This window comes from Saccoglossus kowalevskii, chromosome 10 (assembly GCF_978046115.1).
Source record: "Saccoglossus kowalevskii chromosome 10, keSacKowa6.1, whole genome shotgun sequence".
NCBI classification, from domain to species: Eukaryota; Metazoa; Hemichordata; class Enteropneusta; family Harrimaniidae; genus Saccoglossus; species Saccoglossus kowalevskii.
Window position 1 is genome coordinate 8,193,059 of NC_140650.1, and position 24,659 is coordinate 8,217,717.

The 24,659-nt window shown below is 36.2% G+C and overlaps 1 protein-coding gene across 1 annotated transcript in view; it reads right to left on the reverse strand.

Annotated features, from left to right (window-relative positions):
- Positions 1–24,659, reverse strand: part of LOC100367017 (xaa-Pro aminopeptidase 1-like) — a 32,459-nt gene that overhangs the window by 1,431 nt on the left and 6,369 nt on the right. The window contains exons 2-19 of the mRNA XM_085504211.1: positions 15,112–15,233; positions 14,863–14,926; positions 13,973–14,077; positions 13,503–13,543; positions 13,254–13,305; positions 13,015–13,161; positions 11,010–11,105; positions 10,817–10,898; positions 9,345–9,513; positions 7,869–7,913; positions 7,122–7,208; positions 6,924–6,974; positions 6,777–6,835; positions 6,204–6,353; positions 5,846–5,906; positions 4,717–4,786; positions 2,932–3,108; positions 1,553–1,716 (exon numbers count right to left, since the gene is read on the reverse strand). Of these exons, the coding sequence (XP_085360337.1) occupies positions 1,553–1,716; positions 2,932–3,108; positions 4,717–4,786; positions 5,846–5,906; positions 6,204–6,353; positions 6,777–6,835; positions 6,924–6,974; positions 7,122–7,208; positions 7,869–7,913; positions 9,345–9,513; positions 10,817–10,898; positions 11,010–11,105; positions 13,015–13,161; positions 13,254–13,305; positions 13,503–13,543; positions 13,973–14,077; positions 14,863–14,926; positions 15,112–15,225 (1,734 nt within the window). The 5' untranslated portion in view covers positions 15,226–15,233. The remainder of the gene's footprint in view (positions 1–1,552; positions 1,717–2,931; positions 3,109–4,716; positions 4,787–5,845; positions 5,907–6,203; positions 6,354–6,776; positions 6,836–6,923; positions 6,975–7,121; positions 7,209–7,868; positions 7,914–9,344; positions 9,514–10,816; positions 10,899–11,009; positions 11,106–13,014; positions 13,162–13,253; positions 13,306–13,502; positions 13,544–13,972; positions 14,078–14,862; positions 14,927–15,111; positions 15,234–24,659) is intronic.

Genomic DNA, 24,659 nt, shown 5'->3' on the forward strand with positions numbered 1-24,659 from the left:
CAATTTGTAAAGGTCATCACCAAAATGTGGACAGTGAAAGAATAGCATATACACTATATACCGGTAAGTGAAAAAAGATAGCTGCTGGGTAGCGTCTAGGTCTTCAAAGGGCGGCATCAATTGAAATTGTTTTGTCAAGCGAACCTTGGGGATTACAGTACAGGATGACAATTGTGAGAGGTGAAGTCTCTTTGACGGCCTCTCATTGTGATTCTATGCACCAGTTGTGTGTAATAGTTTTCTGCAGTTTTCATCATGTGAATGTCTCAACAAAAATTTGTTCATGCAATTGTGTCTAAAACAATATTTCAGTAAGATTCGGTCATCTTTATGTGGTTATAATTAAACCAAAAACAATCACAGCTATTGTCACTTTAAATAATATTTGTAAGAATTTTCTGATTATTTATAACAAGATCATAAGTTCATATATATCATAAGGTCCATATATCTATCTTATACTGATTTCAATTATGTATTGTGGTGTACTTGACAGTTTGTTGGTCATTTGTTTTGTAGGATTACACTGCACTAGATGCAATGGATTATTTTTCAGTTATTTGTTTTCTTATTTTGGTAAATTCCCTTTAATGTCTATTGAAATAGATATTGTTTGGATATCTTGCATACAGTGACCCCTCGCTAAGTGTGTTTCGGCTAAGTCACGGGTAGTTGGATGGCTCCCAAAAATTTTATTGTGTTTTGATGGAAACTTTGAAGTAGAAGAACTAATGTTTGTCATATCGTGTATTCAGTTGGCCGTTAGATGGCTGGAGGAAACAACTTAACATCTACTGGCCGTAAATTACTGAGCTACAAAGGGTGTCAACGGCCGTATAAAGTCGCAGCTGTACGTACTTCTCAACCCTGTGATAAAGCTAACTCACTGCAATAAGTTAAATCCATGCAGACATGGACGCTGTGATGTTGTCCAATAAAGAAAACGTACTATAAATAAACGTATGTGTGTACATGTGCTTTTTATCAATTTTTAATGCATAAACTTCCCTTTTTACAAGACCCCTCGGTAAGTCCTCGTTTTTAGCTTGGATCCCATCACTCGCGACTTAGCAAGAGGCCACTGTATGTTAGTCATGCAAAACTTTCAGATATACAATGTAAGATCTAAAAGGTAAATTGCTCAAAAGTCAGAATTGTTGCATGAAAAGTAGTTTGATAACCATACTTTTTTGTCTGGGGTTTGTGAACAACAGCATGAAAAGAAATTTAATTAATTTTTTTAATTCAACAAATCAGACGAGTTTAGTGTGCTACTCTCTAAAATTTTCAAAGTGGTTTCATTTTCTCTCATGATGAAAGAATTAACTTTTTGTGCGCTGAAGTATAAATGCAGTTATCATCCACAAAATAGAGAAAAAAGTTAAAACGTTTTAATCAAAACTAAAAACAATGTCATATTTAGTTTGTTTAAACCTAAATAACGATGAAAATTACAGAAAATGTAAAAAAAATTACACCAATTATGAACATGAAAAAAATGTGGTTAGTGCAGTTTTCAGAATACATTAATAATTACTATATATAATAATACCTCTTTTTCAGTTAGAAGTGATGGGTCTATCATTTTTTGTTGAATTGGTACTAAGGTGACTGGTTCAAAGTTCAGAAACTCTTTCTGCTTGAATTCTGCCTTTTTTACTAGAACAACATTTTCTACTCGTAAACCAAACGCACCATCTTCGTAATAACCAGGTTCTGAAAAATCAAAATCAAATAATTTCAAAATAACATACTACAAAAAAACTTGCATGAAAAATATACCGGATTCTGCTGTGATAGGCCCATCCAAAAAAATTCACAGCTGGTGGGCCCTTATTTTGGGGTTCAAAATTTCAAAAAATGATCATCAAATAGTTTTGGGGGACTATTTTGGTTGAAAAATCCACCTACGCCGACTTTCAATGTCGGCAGTTGACGGAAGAAACTAAGCTACCGGGGGTAATCTAAAATTTGATACATTTTTTTTTCTTGCCTAAAATTTCATTACAATGTCACCCAGTGTCATCTTTCTCTAAAAAAGAGGTTTCAAATAAAAAAACGAACACAACTGCATTGCTCAGTAGCAAATAATCCGGTCATGCTGCGTTTCATAATTGTTGATTATTACTTGGTAGTGATTATAATAAAGTAAAAAAATAAATTTGTTGAATTGTTATGAAATAAAAATAAATTTCAACTTAGTTTCATTGTAAGTGTATGATTCTGGTCACATATTAAACGCTCAATACTATAGAATATCTGCCATGTTTTGACCTGGGACGGTTTTCTTTGACCTGATCAAACAAATCACTAATTAACCAATCAAAATGATGGATGATGTCAAAGTGTCAATAGCTCATTTAAATATGTTAATGAACGCAACATGGAAAAGATTTTTTGGCTTGGATTTTGATTGGAAAACGACATGATTTTTTATTAAATCAAAAAATTAGTTGTTTTCAAAATATAAACAGCGCATTTGAAGAAAAATTTAACATTGTTTAAAGTGATAACAGCTCATTGTCGAAAGAGGCTTACCCATTCACGCTAGTCACAATAAACATATGTGTCAATGACTATGGTAATATTTAAGTTAGACGTTAGGAAAGATTGATTATTTTAGACGTTAGGAAAAATTGAAATAACACCTTAATAAACTGCCAAAAAATGTTAAAAACTCAAACTACTGTTTAACGGCCCAGGGCGAATTTATGGCAGAATCCGGTACATGGTCATGTACCAGGTATTAATATATTAAGATATTTAGTTTACAGAGCTATTACATGTATATCAAAACCTGTCCAAACTGAAGATCAGAGGAACTGAGAAAATTTACCAGCTTACAGAGGTCTTATAGTGAAACCTATCTAAACTGAACATCAAAGAAACTGAATATGATACGAGGGACTGTAGAGACTCTGGATATCTTACCATCTGAGAGGAACATGCCAGCAGCTAGTGGTACATCATTAGCTGTGGGTCTGTAACCAATACTACATGGACCCTCATGTACATTGAGATGAGAACCAACACCATGGCCTGTACCATGCCCATAATCCAAACCACCTTGCCATAGATATTCACGTGCTAGTGTATCCAATTGAAAACCTGTAAAGAAACATTCACCAAGTCAGCCATCAATCTAGAAACAGAAAATATAAATGTTGTCTACATTTGACGAGACAGAATTGTTTTTGAAAAAATACTTCCATAGCAATAAACAATAAATTTTCAATTCCCTTGAATTTCACTTTTGGATTAACTACAATCAAGTAATTCCTATATAATAAATTGGACATATCATTTGATACTACCTTATAAGGAGATACAATTTCCATACAAGGAGTGCACAGTTGTCTACAGTCATGTACATTTTATCATTACATAGAGTTTTTGCTCAGCGTGACAAAACATTGCTGTCAATAAATCCTTCACTGGAAGCATCCACAGATACATGAAACAAAAACAGCAAGTGATGTATTTATGCAGTTTTAATATATAATCTCTGTATTTTGGTAAAAAATATTTCAATTTTTTACTGAATTTAATTTTAATTTTAGGACCAAACAGACAAAATATGGCATTGCTTCTCGTTTTTGAAATTGAAATTTTCATTAGCATTATCTGTGGAATTAAAGAGCAGACTATAAGGGGAATTATTTTGGCAATGGTGTGTAATGTTGACTGTGGTGCACAGAGGCCCAAATCATTGTGATTCCAGAATTTTATGACAATCGTTTTTTTGCAAAAATCACGAAGACACCATGTTGTAGAACCCCAGAAAAATGTTCACTGACTTTCATGAGAATTTGTCACTTGTGAAATTAAAAAGATTTATAGTATTCTCAGAATATTGCATTTGTCATGATCATTGTCAATGACATAGTTCTCATGTGTTATAGACACAAGATATGACGTAATGTGTGACGTATATGTGATGTTTTAACTTGATTGGCTAGGCATATATGAAACTGCATTCATTTAAACATGACCACTCATTAGTCATTTTGGATTTGATTGTGACTAAAATGCATGTAAGTTTGTCTGATATGACGTCTGATGAATGTGTGAAGTTGATCGGACCAGGCATGACTGATATATGAATCTGAATCTGGATTCCTTGAAACCAAGTAGCTGCCAGTCAGCCATTTTGGACTTGATCCGAAAAAATAAAATAACATGCATCAAAGTCCCATTGTGTTTAATGTATGTACCAAGATAAAACTAAATCTGTCTACACACAACAGAGATCCAGTTCTGGAATAGTGAAAATGTGTGATTTTGATGTACTTTTGGCATTAAAAATTGGCTGCCATTCGACCATCTTGAATCGGGTCATCAGCAAATGCATGTGCACATATCCGATATAATGTCTGATGTTTGTGTGGAGTTTGAACTGTGTTAGATATGGATGGATTTGGACAGATGCACACACAGAGGCCTGAACAGGGACTAATATGGACAATGTGCACAGATAAGGATATTTTCATTCCTTAACAGTGCTACTACAATACAACTTTTTATGAATTTTTTACTGGTTGAACAAAGCCCTTGTTAATTTCAATAGCATTACAATTATAAATACGTAAGTTCTTATTTCAGTTTTTCTTTGCTTATTTGTTTGTTTGAATTGAACGTCTTTGTGAATATTAATGAATACATAATGCATAGTGATATCATTTGGAATAAATTGACTTTGTATGAAGAACTCCTCACCTTTGGTTCCGACTGGAAAGACTGCAGAAGAAAGTGCTATGTGTCCCTTTAAAACCCTTGTGTAACATTCCTGAAGAAAACATGGAAATCTCACGATTATTGGTTACATAAAAAAATCTCTGAAAAAACATTCAGATCTGATTACTGATACAAACATGCATAAGATATCAGATAAATCAGTGTCACTACACATTTAGCATTAAAACAATGGGTCATGTAGACATCCATGAATGTAATTGTGTTTCACGCCAAAAAAACAAAACAAACTTATGTTGCCCTCAAGTCGAAAAATTGGGTCAGTCGGATTTTTTTTTTTTTTTAATTTGTGAGAAATAAGAGTATTGTAAATATCCAAGGCATGTCAGAGAAATACAGATCAACTTGAGGTTCAAAGTCGCCACTTACGGGGACTCTGGGGGTCAAACAACAGTCCGGAATTCTTAATTTTTAGAGGAAACACTTTTTACTGCTTAAAATTTGTAATATTTCGGCCTATTAAAAAAAACAAAAAAAACATGACCCGATATTTCATATTTTTCGGTCGGTCGCTGAGGGCAACAAAACAATTTATTTTGTTGGCCTTATAAACAACTTTTTGCGAAGAAAGACATGCTTGTATTTCAAAATGTTTTATTTCATATGATATGTACCAGAATAAGCAAGCTTTAATTTTGTGAATGGAATTTTAGTGAAAACTAATTTGAAATGGATGCAAACAGAATGAGTTTTATTGTTATTTTACATGTTCTCGTAGATTTAATTTAGCAGATTTTACTTATCAGCGAAAATAGCAAAATTTAAACCCAGTGAATAATTAATGCATTTACAGTATTACCAATATTGTGACTTTCAACACTCTTTACTAAAAATAAACAAATCACTCTTAATTTAACTTTAACTAATTCTATGTGCAAAATAGCACTGCGTTTCAAGTTTTTACATTGTCCTATATGGGGTGTTTATTATAGTAAATGAGACCTGTAACTTTAGCTTGTCTTATTACTATAGTAAAACCCTATATTCTCATATCTCCTAAAAATGTTCTATGAGTGTTACTTGATTTGAACGAAAGAGACGTTTTCTAGTGAAAACAGGACAGCCATTGTTTATTGATTTACACATATCTAACCTTTTCATGTTGACTCGGAGTACCAAAATGCATAGTTCTTGTGGTATCGGTAGTGCCATCTCTATGGAAACCAGAAATAATATTAGATTAATACATTAAATTTGGTACATCACACTTTGAGTACATAAAACATAGACCAATGGCCCGATGCTCACCAGCTATTACAACTAATCATATTAATAAGATTTATAACAAGACATTTTGTTTTTCAAATTTAATTGAAGTTGGCTGACTGGCAGCCATTTTGTATTCTATTTGATTCTCAGACACACTTTCACATTTTTTGTTTAAATTTGGCACAAAGGCAAAACAAGATAAGGATTGAGGGGAGGGGAAGAGGTACACTGATTTCACTTACTTGTATTGTGCACCAGAATCACAGAGATACACCTCGTTACAGTTAATCAATGTATCTGATTCTTCTGTTGGTTTGTAGTGTATGATAGCACCATTTGATCCAATGCTGGAGATGGTAGCAAAGCTCAAACTGACATAGTCAGCTTGTTGACTGAAATAATAAAATAAATGACATTCTGTCTTTTTTGTTGGTGAAAAAATCAGCTTTTAAAAAACATTGAAGAATCTATGGCAACAAATTAATTTTCTACTCAGTTATCAACCCATTCATGATGTATTTTTTTTTTATTCAATTTTTTTAATTTTGATTCAAATGGACATAATTATGTACGAGTCTTGAGGAGAATCTATGAATGGTGATATCAGTTACCTTCAAAATCCAATTCACAGGCAAGATGTTTCCTGATTGGCTTGCTAACTAGTATTCATGGGCCATCTTTAAAGTCACTTCTAATGCACACAATGAGGTGTTCCCTGATTGGCCTGTTAACATGATTTTATAGTTGGGCAGCCAATCAACAACCATCTTATATAATACCTGACAAGGGAACAGAATTAATGCACAATAATTTACCTTCGAAGTTGCTCTGCTTTATCCACTGCAGTAATTTCTGTAATTTTACCTTTAGGAACCTGCAAACACATGAAATTCATCAAAATATACTGATTTACTGAAAGAATGTGAATTCACATGATCATTTTAAATGATGAATTACGGTACCTCATTTTCAAGCCACATAAAGAGTTCACACAGTGCTACAGCATCACGTATCTGAAGAAAAAAAAACACAGTTGGATAATTTTGCATCATATTTACTGAAAACTACTTTTGATTTGATTCACAAAATTTTGTCTTCGCTACCATGTGAATAAAATAGAGAATTGATGTTGGTATCAGTACAAGTAAGATCTGACTTACATGGGACTGCCTCATGCCTTCAATTTCTACATCATTCTTAATAGCCTTTGCTAGGCTCAATGGAGACGGCTGAATAATTCGTCTTTTCTAAAATAAAAGCATAACATTGGAAGATTATAGCAGTTGCTAGTTTACAGATAGACGAACAAAACAATGCAAAATTAAGTGACTACCCAAGTTTTTCAATAAAATAAGTATGAAGAAATTTAATATGCAATTTCAAGAACATCATAAATCTGAGTTCTTCACACAGAGAGACATAATGAGATTTGTGAAATTTACTCACCATGTTGCCCTCAAGTGAGCACTTACAAACAGTATCTCTGAGCGTAAATGTATGGCTTATACATACTGCAAACTGTATACTTTTCACTGCTGGAAATTTTTTATGGCATTCGGGTAGACATAATTTTGCCAAAGTTACTGACAAAACATTTTGTAGGGAATTTTTACTTCTACAGAATTTCATGATTTTCACTTTGTCAACAATTTTTTTTTTTACATTGAGAAGAGAAGATCAAACAGACCATGGAAGTTGTACAGAACATGCATTTTACACTAAATACAAATTCACAAGACTTGATTGTCACATAGACTGAAGACATAATATTGAAAATCTGACAAGTTAATGGGACAGCAGCCACAACTTTTATTTTTGTAGAAATTTTCTTTGAATGAAACACATTCATGTGCATTAAGAATATACAAGTACATACACAATAAAGGGATAAAAAATGGCGTTGTTACCTTCGGTACAAGACTCACAACAGCATAGCTTGATTTCCCACTGACCTGCAGAATAAAAACACAATTGTTTTAGTTACTGTCTAGAAATATATAATGAACATTTTCCTATATTATGTCCCGACAAAACAAACTTACAGAAGACTGCAAACTATCGCAAACTTATTAGTATTCAAAATTCTGTAAAATGAACAACAAACTTTTTTAGGTCACCACCCAAAAAATAGTCATGTTTTATGTGTGCCAGGGAAAAATGCGCGTGTCACTTCTTTTCTGTGAGAATTATACCAATTATGACCTATTTTTATGCCATACGTTTAATTCCTGTAAATTCACAAATCTATTTGTCATATGCAGATTGTAAACTATGGTAGTATTCATATGTATAAATCGATACAGTTGTATTCATATGCATAGTGTAATCACTATAAATAACTGTGCATTTACAACCATATTCTGCCTCCGAACCCCCAATATTAGAGAGGGACACCCACCTAAATACAACAAGTCATTGTCAATGGCATAGTTTTTATGAAAAGCATAGTCAGATTATGTTTAAATATTGAGATAGTATTTAGCATATTAACTAAAATGTGCATGAAACAGGTATAAAGACTAAGTTTGAATGAAATTGGTCAATGCATGACCCAGAAACTGTTAATGACATGACCAAATGTTAATTTTTTTGGACAATTAATGGCTGTCAGTTGAAGGTCAACAAAATAAAACAAAGCAATATTTTGCCTTTGTACAAAATTTAACCAAATCTGTACAATCATTTCTGTAAAATAAGCAGGACACTCGTATAAAACAAAATGGCCACCAGTCAGCCATTTTGAATCGAATCACGAAAAAAATGGCGTGCATCAGTAACCCACCATGACTGATGTCAATGCCTAGTATGAATGAAATCTGTCTAGGCATATTCAAGAAAAGGTTGACGACATGTCCAAATGTAGATTTTTGGGACAAAAATGGCCACCAGTTGGTCAAAGGTCAATCAACTCAAAAATAAATTGATGTGCACATGTCTTCCAATATGACTTGTCTTTGTACCAGCTTTGAAGAGAATCTGTCCAGGCATGTCTCTCAGAAATGATGACGAATGCACAGACGCATGGATGAACGGAACCCAAAACATAAGTCCCCCTTTCGGACTATGTCCAACGGGAACTAAAAACAGGACCCATTTGTGTCAGTGCTCACTACATGAAAATGCTATCACAATCTCTGACTGCACATAACTTATAAACAGGCACTGTATTAGTTTATTTAACTGCATGTAACGTGTGAGCTTTATTAGAGATTGAAAGCATGTTTTTTTTGTAAATATTTACTGACATGAGCTGCTGTTATACTATTGGTCAGCAAACAGTTAGAACCATGCATAATAAGCTATATGGAAACTTTGCCTCCAAGTCATCTTTAAAGATGAGACAAATAATAGCATAGAACGCAACAAATACAATCAATACATACCCATGTTTTCGGTTCTGTCGTCTGTACATAGATATTCCCAAAGAAACTACCTAATGCACCATATGGATGAATCGTTACTCGGAGAGCAGAGTCATCGCCATTGCTTGCCTCATTGCTATTCAGATGTTTTCGAACAGCATTGTCGATTTTAGCTTCATCAATAAAAAGACTGTAAAATGAGGAAATAAACACACTTAAACTTTTCACCACCAGACTTTCTCGTCCAAATATTTCTGCACTAGAAGTTCTTCAATATTTCTGGAAATGAACTCTAATTTGGGTCAATTTTTAGTTTTCACTCCAAAAATTTGGCAATTTTGGCCCAATCTTCTGAAGGAAAGTGCAGACTATAAATGGGACTATTTTGTGAATTCGTGATAAAAAAAAGGTATTGGTGGTGAAAAGGTTAATTGTAATATCAATTGGTGTACGATATTTCACATGCTTTCAGCAAAGAACCAAAGCTGAAGTGCAGGAGTGAAATGACACCTTTTTTACTTTAGAATATTCGCATGGCAACACTCTTGGGCGATTCCATTCCTAAATGTGGATATTCCAGTTATGTTCAAATTCAAAATTGCTCGCAAATTTAACATCTCAGATTCAAATTTACTTAGTACTAAAAAATATTCAACATTCACTAGTTTTAGATACACACACTTTAAGTCAACAATTCGATACAGCAAATCGTTCAACAGTAATCCCCACATCAAATATTTGCATATACAACAACAATAACATTTCTTAAGTACTCGCACTGTGTTCTCTGTGTTATCAGTCGCTACTTTTCACACTATATGCTCTTTCTTGCGATATGTTTTGTTATTTTGGTGTTGATGCACAACAATAAAGAGGTCATTTGTAGCTAATACTGGAGATAATGCATGGTATTGCTCAAAGCAATAGTTTTTTTTTTTACGCTAAATGCTTGAAAAAATATCAACATAGTGTCTCACAATATACTTGAAAGAATGATTCCCCCAGAAATAATAAAACAGAAAAATGAAAAAAATATAGCTGAGGAAAAAAAAAAATAAGTATACTGGCAATACTAATCACACTAATAAAGAACACAATTAATTAATTAATTGAATTGCCTAGTGGGAATATAATTAATATGATTATAACAAAAACTAGATTTTCCTGGTGGGGATCACAGAAAACAGTTTTTTTTTTCAAATTAGTCTGGTCTGTGATCTTGCCATACTGTATAATCAAATACTGATATAAATATCATATCTCAAATACTTGCATTTGGGTGGAAATAAATGAGAAATTGTCATTCATAATTTATAATTAGTAACAAGAAAGTACCAGGATGTGTGACCTTTTAGAGGTCATGCATATGGCTTATTCATCCACAAGTTTTGTGATCAGTTTCCTCTTCATTAAAAAAAAAGCATAATATTAATTGTATAAATAAAAGTGCAAGTAATACAATGTTACCATGGTAACCAGCATAGATTTCTTACTTGACAGAATCTTTACTGATTACTGCATACGAGTAGAAGACAGGGTTGAACTGCACATCAGAACCACGGAGATTAAACAGCCCTGTAATTGTAAGATAGTTATGAAGATCAAAGGTTGAAAAAACCAAGAGCAGGCAGCTTCCTTGACTTCAAAAGTAGAAATGTTATTTTAAAATCTAAACATGATGCTTACATGCTATCTCGTCCAATGCAGTGACAACTAAAAAATCTGCACCCTTTTCTTGCATCTGCTCACGGACAGCTACAACTTTGTCTTGCCAAGATTTACCTAAAATAAAGTCACAATGATAATTCAATTGTGGACCAATCCACACAAGTTCAATTTTTGATTCATTTATTTTATTTTACTCACAATCTTTGAAAAAGTTGGTCATGAATTGCATGACAATGTTCATTGGTTTATTATGTAAAATTATGAAGCTATTGTCCCATGTCAACATAAAATAGCATTGTTTTTGTGTGTTACAGTGAGGTATTGAAAAACGTGTCATAATATTTTTCAAAAATCGCTATATTTAGAACAATTCCATTGAGCGCAACCCAGATTTTTGTAATAATTTAGGACAACAGTATTAAAGTACCCCATCATTAAGAATATATTATTTTTTCAGCCTTCAGTCACTAGGCTACAATTTGAGATATGGCATAATATCTCTGCCATAGGATCCTACGGTAAAATTGTTATAATACTGTTAAAATGACCACTATCCACTAAAATACAACCATAATTTTCTCAAAAGTCAAACTGGTGACCCCAACTGTTTTAATGTCAATATCCTTATAATGCATGCAAGTACAATTCTGTGTTTTTGCATTTATGAATATAGTCTTCTACCTTAGAGTAATTTGTTAATAATGATAAGGTCAAAGTTCAAAAAGCGTTCATAATCTATTGACACCATACGTAATAAATAATCACATAATGCTGGATTTCATATGGTTTCACTAAGTCCCAAAACATCTGTACTGGTTAAATGGGTTCAAGCAGTCCGTATTTCTCTTTCAGTTGCATGCAAGTTGTGAAAATATAACACAACATTCAACTTTCTGCATATTTTTTTAACCAAAACTGACAGAAATTGTCTACACAAAAACATATACCGTACTCGACCACGTTAGCGCCCATGCCCAGGCAAGTGCCCACCCCCCACTTTTGAGCACTTTTTATATTCTGGGTCACATTCGGCAAAGCGCCCACCCCTACAAAATGCAACTAATTTAAAACTTGGTCTTGCTTAACGAATCTTGGTAATCGTTTTTATATGATACAGCATGGATATCGACCACTGTGAATATGTTGTGAATGCACAGACCACGGTAACTGTGTGTAAACTACGCTTCGACAATGACCTGTTAATACAAGTAAGATGCGGTAAATATTTCATACCATATTCAGTTTACCTCTCAAAAATGGCTAGTTACCAGTTTTTTGGAAAAACCATGTCATTTATTCACTGAAATCAATTCCAACAGATCATACTCCAACATCGAAAATTCACTTCTGCATTGCGTTACCGGAAAGTCTTCAGGAATTTCCGAAGAATTACGTCGGTACAACACAACATTCTGATTGGTTAATAACCAACTTGACCCATTAGGTCAAAGACGCTGCTGCAGGTCAAATCTGCAAATGTATCATGGCGGAAAGTGATTTTCATCGAGAGTTTGTTTACGACCCAACACATTCATCAGTGGAGATAATAATGTGAATTTTGACTACGACTGTGTTCCAACAGACTCTAATGTTTTTAATTTTGGAAATTCTTGTGGTACGTAATTAATATTGTAATTAAATGTGCATATTTTTTGTGATCATTTCTGTTCCTTCATTATAAAAATCAATGACGACGCTACTAATTTCATAATTTGATTTTCCCTCAAAGACGTAAAATCCCCCTCAATCTGTCACATGATGAATCAAAATTTTCATTTGCACTCTTTTTCGAAGGGGGGTACTCGGGTAAGCGCCCACCCCTAAAAAAATCATGATTTTCTGAGTTGAGGCCCCTGGGCGCTAACGTGGTCGAGCATGGTATATGAAGTGACAGTCGTGATATGAATGGAATAAAGCCATTCCGTGTTTGTAATTCATGTAAACAAACAATGTATTTTACATCAATATGAGTCACATATCAAACAGGACGCGGCATGGTGACAACCAACACACTTTAACTCACCTGCGTATTTCATTTCATGCACACATACGATGTTATCGGGAGGTTGTGGTCTTTCATCAGCCCAGGTCAGATCAATTAAATTTTGCTCAACCGCCACAAGAGACTGACCAGCTGTCTTCAGATGTTTATGAATAGTTTTCCATTGCTCTAAAGTGAATAAAGTGAGTAAGTAAAAATAATAAATAAAATAATAAAAATAACGAATACAGAATATAATATTAGCATAATTGAGCACTTACCAAGTGACAACAGATGAGGGTCAACTCCAATAACAGCTTCTTTTGGTAACACCTGGAACATATGCAAATAATAGTTTTACCCCCTCCTCACCCAAAAACTATTAAAATATATAAGTTTGTTTTCTGAACAAAACTCTTGAGAAAAGATTTATATAGCCACCAAATGATGAACATTTAAAAATAAAAAGATTATCCCGGTTTATTTTGTGAAATTTGAATTTGACAAGCAAAGGTTAAAGGTCACTATACCTTAACCAACCATTCTTCTTGGGACAGTGTACCAGGTTGTCCTGCAAGTAGAAAATAAACAATAATGCTTTGAAATGAAACTTCTCACATCCTGGTACTTTGTATGACCCCCTAAAGGTCACACATCCTGGTACTTTCTCAGGTGTTTTGCCCTATAACAGCAATAAATTTAATATAAATGTCACATTTTTTAAATTTTTAGCCGTTTTTTTTAGTTTCAATACTTGCTTGAATTTATTGGGAGAAATAATTCAAAAATTCTTATTGATAGTGAATTTGTACCCCCAGAAAGAACCAGGATGTGTGACCTCTTGAAGGTCATGCATAAAAACTATTACATGTCTCAGTACCATGTCCTGTAACTTAATGTGCATATATCTATTTAAATATCAAATAAAAAAATTTCACTGAATAAGATTATTCTATGTACAATAACTCACTAACTTTACAGTGCATTATGCTATTGTTACCTTGTTTCATCAATTCCCAGTTCTGATCCATTTGACTAGAAGCTTGCAGGAAGTAGCGACTGTCAGTCCACATTGCTGCATCCTTGGCCGTTACAATGGCGGTGCCTACAGAGATATATGTTAAAAGCTACAGTGAAACATGGATCACTCTTGTGCTAACAAGAACAAGGGAGACTTTTTAAAAAATTGTGGTTTGGAGGTCACACTACAGATTCTAATCTGTGCTTCAGTGTGGTTGTGGAAGTAACGATTTTTAGAATATCTAACTGCTATGTTACAAGCTGAAACTAATTTTTCCAAAAAAAAAAAGGTTGAGTGGCTCATTATTTCTTTCTTTCTATTTTTGACATGCCATTAATAACTACTCCTAAGAATGTTCAACTTTCTTGTATACATAGCTAGCTTGTAGCTCGAGTATCGAGGCAACAGCTCGTTTTATGGATAAAATGTATATAAGAGAGAATGGGCAAACTTTGAAGGAATCTGAATAACAGAAAGTGCTACCAGTCAATATATCGACAGCGACGCTCTTTTTATCAGATTATGTGAAATGGGGAAGGTCAATTATAGCAAAACTTCTTCAGAAATGTGCGTTAATAATAAGGCTATATCTATCTGAGAAAAATGAGCTAAATGGTTGGTTTTGTAATTTTAAGCATTGGCTATGAGATTAGGAGTACCATTTTGAGAAATGCTCAACTCGTGCATGAACGGCTAAATCTTGATGGCTCACTCACTCATTAGGTATAAGAATTACATAATCATAAATTTAAATAAAGAACAAATGCACTTGCTTCTTTAATGGAAAGTTTTGAACAGTTTGATCACAATGATGATGTTAACGAGAAAAAAAAGTAGTAAAAGGGTTATATGAGTGCAAATAAACCTACCTGCTGATCCATCAAAACCAGATATAAATGCTCTTCTAGTATCACAGCTAGCTACATATTCACTCTAAAATTGAAGTCATATAAAACCTATGTGAGTGTAGCCAATGTGGGTATGAGTAAAAACTGAAACAGATTCCCTATTCATATAAAGAGTAAACTATGAATGAGCATAACTAATTGCATGCTAATCATATGCAAATATATGCTAATTATATGCTAACATATGCAATACTATACATAAGCACTTACTTGATGGGCATCAGCTGAAGGAATAATATATGCATGAAGTGGTTCAGTCACATATTGTTTACTTTTCATCAACTGACGCAAATTTGTCAACAATGCTGTAGTTTTCTTTGCCATTTTGGTATCTGTGAAAACAACAATGTAAAGGTGTATTTAATATCTATGTGATTAAAATCATTGTATATAATATCTAGGTTATTAAAATCATTGTATATAATATCTAGGTTATTAAAATCATTGTATATAATATCTAGGTTATTAAAATCATTGTATATAATATCCAGGTTATTAAAAACATTGTATATAATATCTAGGTTATTAAAATCATTGTATATAATATCCAGGTTATTAAAATCATTGTATATAATATCTAGGTTATTAAAATCATTGTATATAATATCCAGGTTATTAAAATCATTGTATATAATATCTAGGTTATTAAAATCAGTGTATCTAATATCCAGGTTATTAAAATCAGTGTATATAATATCTAGGTTAATAAAATCATTGTATATAATATCCAGGTTATTAAAATCATTGTATATAATATCTAGGTTATTAAAATCATTGTATATAATATCTAGGTTATTAAAATCATTGTATATAATATCCAGGTTATTAAAATCATTGTATATAATATCTAGGTTATTAAAATCATTGTATATAATATCTAGGCTATTAAAATCATTGTATATAATATCCATGTTATTAAAATCATTGTATATAATATCTAGGTGATCATTGCAGAAATTTTTTTAAACAAGGGAACAGGGGTGCAGCGCCGTCATGCGTCCCCTTACCCTGGGGAGCAGATCCTCTGGCAACCATAAAATTCTGATTGACCAGGAATCACATGTGGCCACGGTCTTCAACTAGTTGTGACCTATCTGATAGTGATTTTGGCGCCAAGGAAGCCATAGAATACTCCATTTTAACTTAGAATTATCAAAAACTCCACACCCTGGTCATATATATAAATGTACCAAAATGAGCCAAGTACGGGTGAAAAGTACAGGCCGTACTATTCAGAAAATAGCGAGTATGGGTGGTATTTGTAGTGAGTATGGGTGATATTTGTAGTGAGTATGGGTGGTATTTGTAGTGAGTACGGGTGGGTATTTGTAGTGAGTACGGGTGGTATTTGTAGTGAGTACGGGTGGTATTTGTAGTGAGTATGGGTGATATTTGTAGTGAGTATGGGTGGTATTTGTAGTGAGTATGGGTGGTATTTGTAGTGAGTACGGGTGGTATTTGTAGTGAGTACGGGTGGTATTTGTAGTGAGTATGGGTGGTATTTGTAGTGAGTATGGGTGGTATTTGTAGTGAGTATGGGTGGTATTTGTAGTGAGTACGGGTGGTATTTGAAGTGAGTACGGGTGGGTATTTGTAGTGAGTACGGGTGGTATTTGTAGTGAGTACGGGTGGTATTTGTAGTGAGTATGGGTGGTATTTGTAGTGAGTATGGGTGATATTTGTAGTGAGTATGGGTGGTATTTGTAGTGAGTACGGGTGGTATTTGTAGTGAGTATGGGTGGTATTTGTAGTGAGTACGGGTGGGTATTTGTAGTGAGTACGGGTGGTATTTGTAGTGAGTACGGGTGGTATTTGTAGTGAGTACGGGTGGTATTTGTAGTGAGTACCGGTGGTGTTTGTAGTGAGTATGGGTGATAGTTGTAGTGAGTATGGGTGGTATTTGTAGTGAGTACGGGTGGTGTTTGTAGTGAGTATGGGTGGTATTTGTAGTGAGTACGGGTGGGTATTTGTAGTGAGTACGGGTGGTGTTTGTAGTGAGTAAGGGTGGGTACTAGTATTTGTAGTGAGTAAGAGTGGTGTTGGTAGTGAGTACGTGTGGTATTTGTAGTGAGTATGGGTGGTATTTGTAGTGAGTACGGGTGGTATTTGTAGTGAGTACGGGTGGTATTTGTAGTGAGTACAGGTGGGTATTTGTAGTGAGTAAGGGTGGTGTTTGTAGTGAGTAAGGGTGGGTATTTGTAGTGAGTAAGGGTGGTGTTTGTAGTGAGTACGGGTGGTGTTTGTAGTGAGTACGGGTGGTGTTTGTAGTGAGTAAGGGTGGGTATTTGTAGTGAGTAAGGGTGGTGTTTGTAGTGAGTACGGGTGGTGTTTGTAGTGAGTATGGGTGGTATTTGTAGTGAGTACGGGTGGTATTTGTAGTGAGTACGGGTGGTATTTGTAGTGAGTACGGGTGGGTATTTGTAGTGAGTACGGGTGGTGTTTGTAGTGAGTAAGGGTGGGTATTTGTAGTGAGTAAGGGTGGTGTTTGTAGTGAGTAAGGGTGGGTATTTGTAGTGAGTAAGGGTGGTGTTTGTAGTGAGTACGGGTGGTATTTGTAGTGAGTATGGGTGATATTTGTAGTGAGTATGGGTGGTATTTGTAGTGAGTACGGGAGGTATTTGTAGTGAGTATGGGTGATATTTGTAGTGAGTATGGGTGGTATTTGTAGTGAGTATGGGTGGTATTTGTAGTGAGTACGGGTGGTATTTGTAGTGAGTACGGGTGGTATTTGTAGTGAGTACGGGTGGTATTTGTAGTGAGTACGGGTGGGTATTTGTAGTGAGTACGGGTGGTATTCGTAGTGAGTACCGGTGGTGTTTGTAGTGAGTATGGGTGATATTTGTAGTGAGTATGGGTGGTATTTGTAGTGAGTACGGGTGGTGTTTGTAGTGACTATGGGTGGTATTTGTAGTGAGTACGGGTGGGTATTTGTAGTGAGTATGGGTGGTATTTGTAGTGAGTACGGGTGGGTATTTGTAGTGAGTACAGGTGGTATTTGTAGTGAGTACGGGTGGTATTTGTAGTGAGTACGGGTGGTATTTGTAGTGAGTAAGAGTGGTATTTATAGTGAGTACGGGTGGTATTTGAAGTGAGTACGGGTGGTATTTGTAGTGAGTACGGGTGGTATTTGTAGTGAGTACCGGTGGTGTTTGTAGTGAGTATGGGTGGTATTTGTAGTGAGTACGGGTGGTATTTGTAGTGAGTACGGGTGGTATTTGTAGTGAGTACGGGTGGGTATTTGTAGTGAGTACGGGTGGTATTCGTAGTGAGTACCGGTGGTGTTTGTAGTGAGTATGGGTGATATTTGTAGTGAGTATGGGTGGTATTTGTAGTGAGTACGGGTGGTGTTTGTAGTGACTATGGGTGGTATTTGTAGTGAGTACGGGTGGGTATTTGTAGTGAGTATGGGTGGTATTTGTAGTGAGTACGGGTGGGTATTTGTAGTGAGTACAGGTGGTATTTGTAGTGAGTACGGGTGGTATTTGTAGTGAGTACGGGTGGTATTTGTAGTGAGTAAGAGTGGTATTTATAGTGAGTACGGGTGGTATTTGAAGTGAGTACGGGTGGTATTTGTAGTGAGTACGGGTGGTATTTGTAGTAAGGGTGGTGTTTATAGTGAGTAAGGGTGGGTATTTGTAGTGAGTACGGGTGGTATTTGTAGTGAGTACGGGTGGTATTTGTAGTAAGGGTGGTGTTTATAGTGAGTAAGGGTGGGTATTTGTAGTGAGTACGGGTGGTATTTGTAGTGAGTACGGGTGGTATTTGTAGTGAGTACGGGTGGTATTTGTAGTGAGTAAGGGTGGTGTTTGTAGTGAGTACGGGTGGTATTTGTAGTGAGTACGGGTGGTATTTGTAGTGAGTAAGAGTGGTATTTATAGTGAGTACGGGTGGTATTTGAAGTGAGTACGGGTGGTATTTGTAGTGAGTACGGGTGGTATTTGTAGTAAGGGTGGTGTTTATAGTGAGTAAGGGTGGGTATTTGTAGTGAGTACGGGTGGTATTTGTAGTGAGTACGGGTGGTATTTGTAGTGAGTACGGGTGGTATTTGTAGTGAGTAAGGGTGGTGTTTGTAGTGAGTACGGGTGGTGTTTGTAGTGAGTGCGGGTTGTGTTTGTACTGAGTACGGGTGGTATTTGTAGTGAGTAAGAGTGGTATTTGTAGTGAGTACGGGTTGTATTTGTAGCGAGTAAGAGTGGTATTTGTAGTGAGTACGGGTGGTATTTGTAGTGAGTACGGGTGGTATTTGTAGTGAGTAAGGGTGGTGTTTGTAGTGAGTAAGGGTGGGTATTTGTAGTGAGTAAAGGTGGTGTTTGTAGTGAGTATGGGTGGTGTTTGTAGTGAGTACGGGTGGTATTTGTAGTGAGTAAGAGTGGTATTTGTAGTGAGTACGGGTGGGTATTTGTAGTGAGTAAGGGTGGTGTTTGTAGTGAGTACGGGTGGGTACTAGTATTTGTAGTGAGTAAGGGTGGTGTTTGTTGTGAGTACGTGTGGTATTTGTTGTGAGTATGGGTGGTATTTGTAGTGAGTACGGGTGGTGTTTGTAGTGAGTAAGGGTGGTGTTTGTAGTGAGTACGGGTGGTGTTTGTAGTGAGTGCGGGTTGTGTTTGTACTGAGTACGGGTGGTATTTGTAGTGAGTAAGAGTGGTATTTGTAGTGAGTACGGGTTGTATTTGTAGCGAGTAAGAGTGGTATTTGTAGTGAGTACGGGTGGTATTTGTAGTGAGTACGGGTGGTATTTGTAGTGAGTAAGGGTGGTGTTTGTAGTGAGTAAGGGTGGGTATTTGTAGTGAGTAAAGGTGGTGTTTGTAGTGAGTATGGGTGGTGTTTGTAGTGAGTACGGGTGGTATTTGTAGTGAGTAAGAGTGGTATTTGTAGTGAGTACGGGTGGGTATTTGTAGTGAGTAAGGGTGGTGTTTGTAGTGAGTACGGGTGGGTACTAGTATTTGTAGTGAGTAAGGGTGGTGTTTGTAGTGAGTACGTGTGGTATTTGTTGTGAGTATGGGTGGTATTTGTAGTGAGTACGGGTGGTGTTTGTAGTGAGTAAGGGTGGGTACTAGTATTTGTAGTGAGTAAGGGTGGTGTTTGTAGTGAGTACGTGTGGTATTTGTAGTGAGTATGGGTGGTATTTGTAGTGAGTACGGGTGGTATTTGTAGTGAGTACGGGTGGGTATTTGTAGTGAGTAAGGGTGGTGTTTGTAGTGAGTAAGGGAGGGTATTTGTAGTGAGTAAGGGTGGTGTTTGTAGTGAGTACGGGTGGTGTTTGTAGTGAGTACGGGTGGTGTTTGTAGTGAGTACGGGTGGTGTTTGTAGTGAGTAAGGGTGGGTATTTGTAGTGAGTAAGGGTGGTGTTTGTAGTGAGTACGGGTGGTGTTTGTAGTGAGTATGGGTGGTATTTGTAGTGAGTACGGGTGGTATTTGTAGTGAGTACGGGTGGTATTTGTAGTGAGTACGAGTGGGTATTTGTAGTGAGTACGGGTGGTGTTTGTAGTAAGTAAGGGTGGGTATTTGTAGTGAGTAAGGGTGGTGTTTGTAGTGAGTAAGGATGGGTATTTGTAGTGAGTAAGGGTGGTGTTTGTAGTGAGTACGGGTGGGTATTTGTAGTGAGTAAGGGTGGGTATTTGTAGTGAGTAAGGGTGGGTATTTGTAGTGAGTAAGGGTGGTGTTTGTAGTGAGTACGGGTGGGTATTTGTAGTGAGTACGGGTGGTATTTGTAGTGAGTACGGGTGGTATTTGTAGTGAGTAAGGGTGGGTATTTGTAGTGAGTAAGGGTGGTGTTTGTAGTGAGTACGAGTGGGTATTTGTAGTGAGTAAGGGTGGTGTTTGTAGTGAGTACGGGTGGTATTTGTAGCGAGTACGGGTGGTATTTGTAGTGAGTATGGGTGGTATTTGTAGTGAGTACGGGTGGTATTTGTAGTGAGTACGGGTGGTATTTGTAGTGAGTACGGGTGGGTATTTGTAGTGAGTAAGGGTGGTGTTTGCAGTGAGTAAGGGTGGGTATTTGTAGTGAGTAAGGGTGGTGTTTGTAGTGAGTACGGGTGGTGTTTGTAGTGAGTACGGGTGGTGTTTGTAGTGAGTACGGGTGGTGTTTGTAGTGAGTACGGGTGGTGTTTGTAGTGAGTAAGGGTGGGTATTTGTAGTGAGTAAGGGTGGTGTTTGTAGTGAGTACGGGTGGTGTTTGTAGTGAGTATGGGTGGTATTTGTAGTGAGTACGGGTGGTATTTGTAGTGAGTACGGGTGGTATTTGTAGTGAGTACGAGTGGGTATTTGTAGTGAGTACGGGTGGTGTTTGTAGTAAGTAAGGGTGGGTATTTGTAGTGAGTAAGGGTGGTGTTTGTAGTGAGTAAGGATGGATATTTGTAGTGAGTAAGGGTGGTGTTTGTATTGAGTACGGGTGGGTATTTGTAGTGAGTAAGGGTGGGTATTTGTAGTGAGTAAGGGTGGGTATTTGTAGTGAGTAAGGGTGGTGTTTGTAGTGAGTACGGGTGGGTATTTGTAGTGAGTACGGGTGGTATTTGTAGTGAGTACGGGTGGTATTTGTAGTGAGTAAGGGTGGGTATTTGTAGTGAGTAAGGGTGGTGTTTGTAGTGAGTACGGGTGGGTATTTGTAGTGAGTTCGGGTGGTATTTGTAGTGAGTACGGGTGGTATTTGTAGCGAGTACGGGTGGTATTTGTAGTGAGTACGGGTGGTATTTGTAGTGAGTACGGGTGGTATTTGTAGTGAGTACGGGTGGTATTTGTAGTGAGTAAGGGTGGTGTTTGTAGTGAGTAAGAGTGGGTATTTGTAGTGAGTAAGGGTGGTGTTTGTAGTGAGTACGGGTGGTGTTTGTAGTGAGTAAGGGTGGGTATTTGTAGTGAGTACGGGTGGTATTTATTATACAACAATGATAATACTGACATGCAAATTGCTTTATCTGGTGAACAATGATAGTCATGCCTCTTTATTGATAGAATTCCTCGACTTGTTTCATTCTCCTTATCGATACAATCGTTATGGCGTTACTTCGAAATCACCGATTCCTGAACAACAGTGATGGCAATAGTTTTGGCAATGTGTTTGACAATGTCAAATCCCATATTACAAAAGTGGAAAAGAAGAGTGCTAGAAAATGTTGTGACAAATCTCCAGAGAGGTAAGACACAATTTAGTACTATGATTCTTGATGTGTGAAACCTATCAGATGCAAATGAAACAAGACACCATCAGTCAGATTCTCCCGGGTCAAACGAGAGAGGATGCAAATGTTTATATGGTATTTTTCAGTTTGAGGATCATACACTGTTTTAATATTTATTTGTTTTCCCATCAAAATTCATAATTAGGTGAGGCAATTGATTAAAAAATAGGACAGAATCACAAATGTAAAAAATGGGAAAACTGGTGATGCATTCTTTGTTTCGTGTTTGGCTGCCATCTTGAAATGTTTGTTTTTGTTTTGCTGAAAATATCTTGCAAGGTTTTGCTGTTTTTCAATCATTTTAGTGAAGTCAATGTGATTCTGCACTCGTGATATTGTGATTATTGCAGTTCGTGTCGCTTTATATAACTTCAAGGTAAAGAATATAGTCCGGCATGTTATGTATGTCTTATTTGTTTTCCCGTTGGGTAGCCCGCCCTGGTCCAATTGACCCCAGTTAATCCCCACTATTACAGCTGGCGCAAGATATTTACATACACCTAGCTCCCGCACCCGGTAGCCAATTACCGAGGGACTTTGCAACATCCCAAGGCACTTCACTAGACACTCCAATGACCGTTGTAGATGCAATAAAGTTACATACACACCTACGTGACAGTAAATCAAAACAACGGAGGTTGTATGCCTTTGATGTTAGGCCACAAGGAACGAGGGGTAGACTATTCCATTGCTTTGTAGAAACAAAAATCATTGCTTTGTAACAATTAAGAGAAATGTATTAAACAAGTATTGAGAGATATTGCTCTGGAACAGCATTAATTAAAACAAAATCAGCCATTTTGAATACATGTATAATGAATATATAAAATTTGAACATAGTCAGTCGAAGCTCAGTCAGAGATATGTCTCTAGATAAAACAAAAATGCCACTAGTCAGCCATTCTGAATCCAATCTAAAAAATAATGTGCATCAGGAACCCGACATGTCTAATGTATGTACAAAGTTTGAACAAAATCCATCCATAAATACCAGAAATGCTTAATATTTGAAGATTTTTTAGCACAAAAATGGCCACCATTCGGCCATTTTTAATAGGATCGTCAAACCAATATATCTGTATATTTATGACATGATTTATAATGAATATTTAAAATTTGAACATAATCAGTCACAGCAGGTCAGAGATATGGCACTAGAACCACAGTCGGCCATTTTGAATGTTTTCTGAAAAAAAATAATGTGCATCAAGGTCCTATAATGTCCAACGTATATACCAAGTTAGAACAAAATCCATCGGTAAACAGCCGAGAAATGCTTGATTTTTATATCAAAAATGGCCACCATTCAGCCATCTTGAATCAGATCGTGAAATTGATGTGCATATGTATAATATCATGTATGATCATGTGTGTGTGAAGTTTGATTGTACCCACGGAGGTCAAAACATAAGTCCCTGTTTTCAGACTGCATCCGAACGGGGACTAATAAAGTACGACTCAAGAAATTAAATATAAATACCCAACTTCGAGTGATTTTGCATTAGTTTGCTGTGTGACAGCGATCAGCCGTAAAATGTTCGGCGTTACTAATACTGAACACTTTGCGCATGTGCACTGTACAATCGTGAGTCACGAATAAAGGGGAATTGCCCGATCACATGACCTGTCAGGTGATTGTTTGCAGTTTGCACATGCCCACGACGTTCGGCTACCAAACTGGTTTCTTGTTTTGCGGCTTTTTGTTGTCGTACATTGATCTCACACAAAATTGCTCTAAAGTCGTATGAATGGAGGATTTGTAAAATCACATATTATTGCTAATAATCAATACATTTGTTTTGACATGTTTTAGTCTAGAAAGAGGTACACTTCTGTGCCTAGTATAGATAGATCCATGGCGTTGGTAGAGCAGACAGTCAAGTGACTGATGTAAGTATCGCCCGCTTGACACAACAACATGGGTCTAGGGCTAATCGTCCAGTCAATCTTTCCCTGTAATCTTCTACTTCTTTTCACCTCCACAAAATTTGATTTTCTTGTGTAACATTCAGTTGATGACCGCTGCTACTCCTTTTGAAACGTATTCAACCAATGTGACAGAAATGCCACACAATCCCTTGAATCATTGCTGGCAATCGCTAATTCAACTTCCTTTGCCATCGATCATTCGCAAGAGGCGCATAATCTCCATCTCAGTGCCTTTGTCTAAACGCTTTGACATAATAGCAATTATAAGTGTTCAAAATCAGAAACTGTATTCAAAACTAAACTGTTCTCACAAGGATAATTTAGGCATGAAGGTAAATAGCTCTTTTTATTAATCTATTTGCCCAGAATATTCTCAATGTGGGACTATAGAGCCGTTATGTCTAGAAATCTATAGTATGGACATGTGCAAGGTACAAAGGCACGTTCACAACTTTTTACAATGCCATCAATTTTCTGATCGTTTAATTGTGGTTGCATTATCAGCTTACTAGTGTTTTTAGTCCTGTGCTGTTGGTTAATTCTTGTTTTTTGTGTAGATAAATCTTATTGATATCGGTGTGGGTTATTTCGATATTTACAGCCCTAGAGACGCTTGAAGCTTGACAGTGAATGCAGGACTGTGCAGTTTCCTGT